At 39.5% G+C, this 10,000-nt stretch overlaps 1 protein-coding gene across 1 annotated transcript in view; it reads right to left on the bottom strand.

Moving 5' to 3' along the window:
- Positions 1-10,000, bottom strand: part of LOC116370990 (CUB and sushi domain-containing protein 3-like) — a gene marked incomplete at its 5' end in the record, with an annotated part of 257,751 nt that overhangs the window by 52,172 nt on the left and 195,579 nt on the right. The window contains one exon of the mRNA XM_031819925.1: positions 4,572-4,745. Coding sequence (XP_031675785.1) covers positions 4,572-4,745 — 174 coding nt within the window. The remainder of the gene's footprint in view (positions 1-4,571; positions 4,746-10,000) is intronic.

Below are 10,000 nucleotides of genomic sequence, written 5' to 3'. Positions count from 1 at the left end.
TCTCAACATTCCACTGGCATTCTAGAATGTTAAGGACCAAAAAGGTGAAAAAGGGCCATTTGTCACGGCTGTGAGCGGCAGCCTCAGTGATAACCTTCTGTTTTATAGAAATACAGCGTAGATGGGATGGACGGCTGGGGGCCAGAACTGGCTGTGCATAACAAATAGGCCCGGTGTTAAACCCGCCTGTGGACTCAGGCTCGGAGTCTCCTAACTTTTTTCCCTTGGTGAATGTTCTATTCTTCCCAGTTATCAGTATACATGCAGAGAGATGCCAGACAGTTGTAGAATTGTTAGAATCCTAGGCTCGAGTCCCAAATGGGACCCTATTCCCTATAAAGTGCACTAGATTTGACCCAGAGCCCTGTCAGTGCCATTTGAGAGAACGCTACTCTCTATAACCCTGTTGGACAAGTGAACTGCAGAGATGTTGTTGTTGTTGTTGTTGATGATGTTGCGTAGTAGAGAAGATGTACCTCTATCTTTAGCAATATTATAAGATGAGTGCAGATGGGAGAATGAGGGATCTAGTGGTGTTATTACCTTATACTGTACTGCTGTGGTGTTAATCTAGTGGTATTACCCTGTACTGTACTGTACTGTACTGCTGTGGTGTTAATCTAGTGGTATTACCCTATACTGTACTGCTGTGGTGTTAATCTAGTGGTATTACCCTGTACTGTACTGCTGTGGTGTTAATCTAGTGGTATTACCCTGTACTGTACTGCTGTGGTGTTAATCTAGTGGTATTACCCTGTTCTGTACTGTACTGCTGTGGTTTTAATCTAGTGGTATTACCCTGTACTGTACCGCTATGGTGTTAATCTAGTGGTATTACCCTGTACTGTACTGCTGTGGTGTTAATCTAGTGGTATTACCCTGTACTGTACTGCTGTGGTGTTAATCCAGTGGTATTACCCTGTACTGTACTGCTGTGGTGTTAATCTAGTGGTATTACCCTGTACTGTACTGCTGTGGTGTTAATCTAGTGTTATTACCCTATACTGTACTGTACTGCTGTGGTGTTAATCTAGTGGTATTACCCTGTACTGTACTGCTGTGGTGTTAATCTAGTGGTATTACCCTGTACTGTACTGCTGTGGTGTTAATCCAGTGGTATTACCCTGTACTGTACTGCTGTGGTGTTAATCTAGTGGTATTACCCTGTACTGTACTGCTGTGGTGTTAATCTAGTGTTATTACCCTATACTGTACTGTACTGCTGTGGTGTTAATCTAGTGGTATTACCCTGTACTGTACTGCTGTGGTGTTAATCTAGTGGTATTACCCTGTACTGTACTTGCTGTGGTGTTAATCTAGTGGTATTACCCTGTACTGTACTGCTGTGGTGTTTAATCCAGTGGTATTACCCTGTACTGTACTGCTGTGGTGTTAATCTAGTGGTATTACCCTGTACTGTACTGCTGTGGTGTTAATCTAGTGGTATTACCCTATACTGCTGTGGTGTTAATCTCTATATTCAGCAGTGTAAAGACCCAGCTCTGTATTGGCTCTGTACTGTACTGCTGTGGTGTTAATCTCTATATTCAGCAGTGTAAAGACCCAGCTCTGTATTGGCTCTGTACTGTACTGTACTGCTGTGGTGTTAATCTCTATATTCAGCAGTGTAAAGACCCAGCTCTGTATTGGCTCTGTACTGTACTGCTGTGGTGTTAATCTCTATATTCAGCAGTGTAAAGACCCAGCTCTGTATTGGCTCTGTACTGTACTGCTGTGGTGTTAATCTCTATATTCAGCAGTGTAAAGACCCAGCTCTGTATTGGCTCTGTACTGTACTGCTGTGGTGTTAATCTCTATATTCAGCAGTGTAAAGACCCAGCTCTGTATTGGCTCTGTACTGTACTGCTGTGGTGTTAATCTCTATATTCAGCAGTGTAAAGACCCAGCTCTGTATTGGCTCTGTACTGTACTGCTGTGGTGTTAATCTCTATATTCAGCAGTGTAAAGACCCAGCTCTGTATTGGCTCTGTACTGTACTGCTGTGGTGTTAATCTCTATATTCAGCAGTGTAAAGACCCAGCTCTGTATTGGCTCTGTACTGTACTGTACTGCTGTGGTGTTAATCTCTATATTCAGCAGTGTAAAGACCCAGCTCTGTATTGGCTCTGTACTGTACTGCTGTGGTGTTAATCTCTATATTCAGCAGTGTAAAGACCCAGCTCTGTATTGGCTCTGTACTGTACTGCTGTGGTGTTAATCTCTATATTCAGCAGTGTAAAGACCCAGCTCTGTATTGGCTCTGTACTTTACTGCTGTGGTGTTAATCTCTATATTCAGCAGTGTAAAGACCCAGCTCTGTATTGGCTCTGTACTGTACTGTACTGTACTGCTGTGGTGTTAATCTCTATATTCAGCAGTGTAAAGACCCAGCTCTGTATTGGCTCTGTACTTGACTTAGTAGAACCAATCTACGGGGGATAATAGAGAAAGCAGGATTTACATGGTCAGCACTTTGTCCCGTTGTTAATCATCTCAAATCTCTCAGCTTTGCTGTTGTAGCAAGCCTCTTATTCATCACAATATAGAAGACAACATGCTGTTTTTATACAGTACAATATGCAATCTACCTCTTTGTACATCTCAGAAACACTATATCATGGCAATCTATGTGTTTGGACAGAGTTGAACATCTCAGAAACACTATACCATGGCAATCTATGTGTTTGGACAGAGTTGAACATCTCAGAAACACTATACCATGGCAATCTATGTGTTTGGACAGAGTTGAACATCTCAGGAACAATATGACATGGCAGTTGCCACCGAACTATCACATCCACTCAACCAGGAGTACCAGCTCCTACCATCAGGCCGCCGATACAGAGTCCATCTTCACAAAACCGGCAGAGCCCAGAAATCATTCATTCCCACCAGAATAATTTACGATCTGAATTAGGAACTGTATCCATGTGTTGTCTGCTACAGTTTGTGATTGGTGTGTATTTATGTTGGTGATGCTGTTGTCTGCTATAGTTGGTGATGCTGTTGTCTGCTATAGTTTGTGATTGGTGTGTATATATGCACCTGTTGGTGATGCTGTTGTCTGCTATAGTTTGTGATTGGTGTGTATATATGCACCTGTTGGTGATGCGGTTGTCTGCTATAGTTGGTGATGCTGTTGTCTGCTATAGTTGGTGATGCTGTTGTCTGCTATAGTTGGTGATGCTGTTGTCTGCTATAGTTGGTGATGCTGTTGTCTGCTATAGTTTGTGATTGGTGTGTATATATGCACCTGTTGGTGATGCTGTTGTCTGCTATAGTTGGTGATGCTGTTGTCTGCTATAGTTGGTGATGCTGTTGTCTGCTATAGTTGGTGATGCTGTTGTCTGCTATAGTTTGTGATGCTGTTGTCTGCTATAGTTTGTGATTGGTGTGTATATATGCACCTGTTGGTGATGCTGTTGTCTGCTATAGTTGGTGATGCTGTTGTCTGCTATAGTTTGTGATGCTGTTGTCTGCTATAGTTTGTGATTGGTGTGTATATATGCACCTGTTGGTGATGCTGTTGTCTGCTATAGTTGGTGATTGGTGTGTATTTATGTTGGTGATGCTGTTGTCTGCTATAGTTTGTGATTGGTGTGTATATATGCACCTGTTGGTGATGCTGTTGTCTGCTATAGTTGGTGATTGGTGTGTATTTATGTTGGTGATGCTGTTGTCTGCTATAGTTGGTGATGCTGTTGTCTGCTATAGTTTGTGATTGGTGTGAATTTATGCACCTGTTGGCGATGCTGTTGTTGGTTAAGATACAAGAAAGGGACACAAAATGAATTATTATTATTAAGTATTAAATTAATTATCATTACTAATTGTTATATTAATTATTATATTAATTATTATTATAAATTATCTGTTCATTGTTTATTAATTGTTATATTAATTGTTATTATAAATTATCTGTTAATTGTTTATTAATTATTATATTAATTATTATTATTACTTATTAATTACTATTATTAAATATATATTAATTATTATTATAAATTATCTGTTAATTGTTTATTAATTATTATATTAATTATTATATTAATTATTATATTAATTATTATATTAATTATTATTATTACTTATTAATTACTATTATTAAATATATATTAATTATTTTTATTATTTATTATTTTTAATTATATATTAATTATTATTATTATCTATGTGTTGGAAACCTGTACCTCTATAAACCACTTTGTACAGAGTTGGAAACCTGTATCTCCTAACCTCTTTGTAGAGTTGGAAACCTGTATCTCCTAACCTCTTTGTAGAGTTGGAAACCTGTATCTCCTAACCTCTTTGTAGAGTTGGAAACCTGTATCTCCTAACCTCTTTGTAGAGTTGGAAACCTGTATCTCCTAACCTCTTTGTAGAGTTGGAAACCTGTATCTCCTAACCTCTTTGTAGAGTTGGAAACCTGTATCTCCTAACCTCTTTGTACAGAGTTGGAAACCTGTATCTCCTAACCTCTTTGTAGAGTTGGAAACCTGTATCTCCTAACCTCTTTGTAGAGTTGAAACCCGTATCTTTAAAACATGAAGGTGTTTGTTGTGTTGACTCACGCAGACACTGAGGCAGATCTCCTCTCCAGGAGCCCAGGCCCACACAGGTGAGGATAGCCGGGAAGGAGAGCTCGTACCCGGGCAGGCAGCTGTAGCTCACGCTGGTACCCCACTCAAACACGGAGCCCTCCACGAGCCCGTTGTGGATGGGAGGAGGCGGAGGGCAGGTCACCACTGAGGAGAGAGAGGATGGAAAGATGCATTTGGCAACTCTTGATAGGACAATAGAAAAGTTTGTTTTGAAAATTTCATATATTATTGGTAAAACCAACGCATTTCAGAGAATGCGTTAATCATAGTTTTTTTTAGGGGTAAATCAATCATTGAGGAGACAGGTAGACAGTTGGGTGGGCAGACGGGGCGGAAGGAACGAGAGACAGGGAAAGTTAAGGCCTGGATACACAACGCAATTAGAGAAGACTGCCAGTTTCAGAGGAAAACAATAATCAACACGTCTGTCACCTTTTATGACGGTAGTTCAGTGGTCCTTGTATCTAACTATAGGACACAGCAGATCTCTGTAGATGATAGTGTGACCCCTATAGAATGATGTTAGTTCAGTGGTCCTTGTATCTAACTATAGGACACAGCAGATCTCTGTAGATTATAGTGTGACCCCTATAGAATGATGCTAGTTCAGTGGTCCTTGTATCTAACTATAGGACACAGCAGATCTCTGTAGATTATAGTGTGACCCCTATAGAATGATGCTAGTTCAGTGGTCCTTGTATCTAACTATAGGACACAGCAGATCTCTGTAGATTATAGTGTGACCCCTATAGAATGATGCTAGTTCAGTGGTCCTTGTGTCTAACTATAGGACACAGCAGATCTCTGTAGATTATAGTGTGACCCTATAGAATGATGCTAGTTCAGTGGTCCTTGTATCTAACTATAGGACACAGCAGATCTCTGTAGATTATAGTGTGACCCTATAGAATGATGCTAGTTCAGTGGTCCTTGTATCTAACTATAGGACACAGCAGATCTCTGTAGATTATAGTGTGACCCTATAGAATGATGCTAGTTCAGTGGTCCTTGTATCTAACTATAGGACACAGCAGATCTCTGTAGATTATAGTGTGACCCTATAGAATGATGTTAGTTCAGTGGTCCTTGTGTCTAACAGCAGATCTCGGTAGATTATAGTTTCTACCCTATAGAATGATGTTAGTTCAGCGGTCCTTGTATCTAACTATAGGACACAGCAGATCTCTGTAGATTATAGTGTGACCCTATAGAATGATGTTAGTTCAGCGGTCCTTGTATCTAACTATAGGACACAGCAGATCTCTGTAGATTATAGTGTGACCCCTATAGAATGATGTTAGTTCAGTGGTCCTTGTATCTAACTATAGGACCCAGCAGATCTCTGTAGATTATAGTGTGACCCCTATAGAATGATGTTAGTTCAGTGGTCCTTGTGTCTAACAGCAGATCTCGGTAGATTATATTGTGTGTGTGAAATCATTTATCTGACTAGGAATTACTGTTGTGAGAGAATGGCTAAATCCTAAACGGCACCCTATTCTCTAAAGAGTGCACTACTTTAGACCAGAGCCCTATGGCACCCTATTCTCTAAAGAGTGCACTACTTTAGACCAGAGCCCTATGGCACCCTATTCCATATATAGTGCACTACTTTAGACCAGAGCCCTATGCCACCCTATTCCCTATATAGTGCACTACTATAGACCAGAGCCCTATGGCACCCTATTCCCTATATATAGTGCACTACTTTAGACCAGAACCCTATGGCACCCTATTCCCCATATAGTGCACTAATTTAGACCAGAGCCCTATGGCACCCTATTCCCTATATATAGTTCACTACTTTAGACCAGAGCCCTATGGCACCCTATTCCCTATATATAGTGCACTACTTTAGACCAGAGCCCTATGGGGAAGAAGAAAGCATTGCAGACGTCTATATAGGTCTGTTAGTACAGGACTAGTAATACAGGACTAGTAAAGGTCTGTTAATACAGGACTAGTAATACAGGACTAGTAAAGGTCTGTTAGTATAGGACTAGTAAAGGTCTGTTAATACAGGACTAGTAAAGGTCTGTTAGTACAGGACTAGTAATACAGGACTAGTAAAGGTCTGTTAGTATAGGACTAGTAAAGGTCTGTTAGTACAGGACTAGTAATACAGGACTAGTAAAGGTCTGTTAGTATAGGACTAGTAAAGGTCTGTTAGTACAGGACTAGTAATACAGGACTAGTAAAGGTCTGTTAGTATAGGACTAGTAAAGGTCTGTTAATACAGGACTAGTAAAGGTCTGTTAGTACAGGACTAGTAATACAGGACTAGTAAAGGTCTGTTAGTATAGGACTAGTAAAGCAGGACTAGTAAAGGTCTGTTAGTACAGGACTAGTAATACAGGACTAGTAAAGGTCTGTTAGTATAGGACTAGTAATACAGGACTAGTAAAGGTCTGTTAGTACAGGACTAGTAATACAGGACTAGTAAAGGTCTGTTAGTACAGGACTAGTAATACAGGACTAGTAAAGGTCTGTTAGTACAGGACTAGTAATACAGGACTAGTAAAGGTCTGTTAGTACAGGACTAGTAATACAGGACTAGTAAAGGTCTGTTAGTACAGGACTAGTAATACAGGACTAGTAAAGGTCTGTTAGTACAGGACTAGTAATACAGGACTAGTAAAGGTCTGTTAGTACAGGACTAGTAATACAGGACTAGTAAAGGTCTGTTAATACAGGACTAGTAAAGGTCTGTTAGTACAGGACTAGTAATACAGGACTAGTAAAGGTCTGTTAATACAGGACTAGTAATACTGGACTAGTAAAGGTCTGTTAATACAGGACTAGTAAAGGTCTGTTAATACAGGACTAGTAAAGGTCTGTTAATACAGGACTAGTAATACAGGACTAGTAAAGGTCTGTTAGTACAGGACTAGTAAAGCTCTGTTAGTACAGGACTAGTAAAGGTCTGTTAATACAGGACTAGTAATACAGGACTAGTAAAGGTCTGTTAATACAGGACTAGTAAAGGTCTGTTAGTACAGGACTAGTAAAGGTCTGTTAGTACAGGACTAGTAAAGGTCTGTTAATACAGGATTAGTAAAGGTCTGTTAATACAGGGCTAGTAAAGGTCTGATAGTCCAGGACTAGTAAAGGTCTGTTAATACAGGACTAGTAAAGGTCTGTTAATACAGGACTAGTAAAGCTCTGTTAGTACAGGACTAGTAAAGGTCTGTTAATACAGGACTAGTAAAGGTCTGTTAATACAGGACTAGTAAAGGTCTGTTAATACAGGACTAGTAATACAGGACTAGTAAAGGTCTGTTAATACAGGACTAGTAAAGGTCTGTTAGTACAGGACTAGTAAAGGTCTGTTAGTACAGGACTAGTAAAGGTCTGTTAGTACAGGACTAGTAAAGCTCTGTTAGTACAGGACTAGTAAAGGTCTGTTAGTACAGGACTAGTAAAGGTCTGTTAATACAGGACTAGTAATACAGGACTAGTAAAGGTCTGTTAATACAGGACTAGTAATACAGGACTAGTAAAGGTCTGTTAATACAGGACTAGTAAAGGTCTGTTAATACAGGACTAGTAAAGGTCTGTTAATACAGGACTAGTAAAGGTCTGTTAATACAGGACTAGTAAAGGTCTGTTAATACAGGACTAGTAAAGGTCTGTTAATACAGGACTAGTAAAGGTCTGTTAATACAGGACTAGTAAAGGTCTGTTAATACAGACTAGTAAAGGTCTGTAATACAGGACTAGTAAAGGTCTGTTAATACAGGACTAGTAAAGGTCTGTTAGTACAGGACTAGTAAAGGTCTGTTAGTACAGGACTAGTAAAGGTCTGTTAGTACAGGACTAGTAAAGCTCTGTTAGTACAGGACTAGTAAAGGTCTGTTAGTACAGGACTAGTAAAGGTCTGTTAGTACAGGACTAGTAAAGGTCTGTTAGTACAGGACTAGTAAAGGTCTGTTAGTACAGGACTAGTAAAGGTCTGTAATACAGGACTAGTAAAGGTCTGTTAATACAGGACTAGTAATACAGGACTAGTAAAGGTCTGTTAATACAGGACTAGTAAAGGTCTGTTAGTACAGGACTAGTAAAGGTCTGTTAGTACAGGACTAGTAATACAGGACTAGTAAAGGTCTGTTAATACAGGACTAGTAAAGGTCTGTTAGTACAGGACTAGTAATACAGGACTAGTAAAGGTCTGTTAGTACAGGACTAGTAATACAGGACTAGTAAAGGTCTGTTAATACAGGACTAGTAAAGGTCTGTTAGTACAGGACTAGTAATACAGGACTAGTAAAGGTCTGTTAATACAGGACTAGTAAAGGTCTGTTAATACAGGACTAGTAATACTGGACTAGTAAAGGTCTGTTAATACAGGACTAGTAAAGGTCTGTTAATACAGGACTAGTAAAGGTCTGTTAATACAGGACTAGTAATACAGGACTAGTAAAGGTCTGTTAGTACAGGACTAGTAAAGCTCTGTTAGTACAGGACTAGTAAAGGTCTGTTAATACAGGACTAGTAATACAGGACTAGTAAAGGTCTGTTAATACAGGACTAGTAAAGGTCTGTTAGTACAGGACTAGTAAAGGTCTGTTAGTACAGGACTAGTAAAGGTCTGTTAATACAGGATTAGTAAAGGTCTGTTAATACAGGACTAGTAAAGGTCTGATAGTCCAGGACTAGTAAAGGTCTGTTAATACAGGACTAGTAAAGGTCTGTTAATACAGGACTAGTAAAGCTCTGTTAGTACAGGACTAGTAAAGGTCTGTTAATACAGGACTAGTAAAGGTCTGTTAATACAGGACTAGTAAAGGTCTGTTAATACAGGACTAGTAATACAGGACTAGTAAAGGTCTGTTAATACAGGACTAGTAAAGGTCTGTTAGTACAGGACTAGTAAAGGTCTGTTAGTACAGGACTAGTAAAGGTCTGTTAGTACAGGACTAGTAAAGCTCTGTTAGTACAGGACTAGTAAAGGTCTGTTAGTACAGGACTAGTAAAGGTCTGTTAATACAGGACTAGTAATACAGGACTAGTAAAGGTCTGTTAATACAGGACTAGTAATACAGGACTAGTAAAGGTCTGTTAATACAGGACTAGTAAAGGTCTGTTAATACAGGACTAGTAAAGGTCTGTTAATACAGGACTAGTAAAGGTCTGTTAATACAGGACTAGTAAAGGTCTGTTAATACAGGACTAGTAAAGGTCTGTTAATACAGGACTAGTAATACAGGACTAGTAAAGGTCTGTTAATACAGGACTAGTAAAGGTCTGTTAGTACAGGACTAGTAAAGGTCTGTTAGTACAGGACTAGTAAAGGTCTGTTAGTACAGGACTAGTAAAGCTCTGTTAGTACAGGACTAGTAAAGGTCTGTTAGTACAGGACTAGTAAAGGTCTGTTAGTACAGGACTAGTAAAGGTCTGTT

This window comes from Oncorhynchus kisutch, unplaced genomic scaffold (assembly GCF_002021735.2).
Source record: "Oncorhynchus kisutch isolate 150728-3 unplaced genomic scaffold, Okis_V2 scaffold2879, whole genome shotgun sequence".
In the NCBI taxonomy this organism is placed as follows: domain Eukaryota; kingdom Metazoa; phylum Chordata; class Actinopteri; order Salmoniformes; family Salmonidae; genus Oncorhynchus; species Oncorhynchus kisutch.
This window is presented reverse-complemented; position numbering and strand designations above follow the sequence as displayed.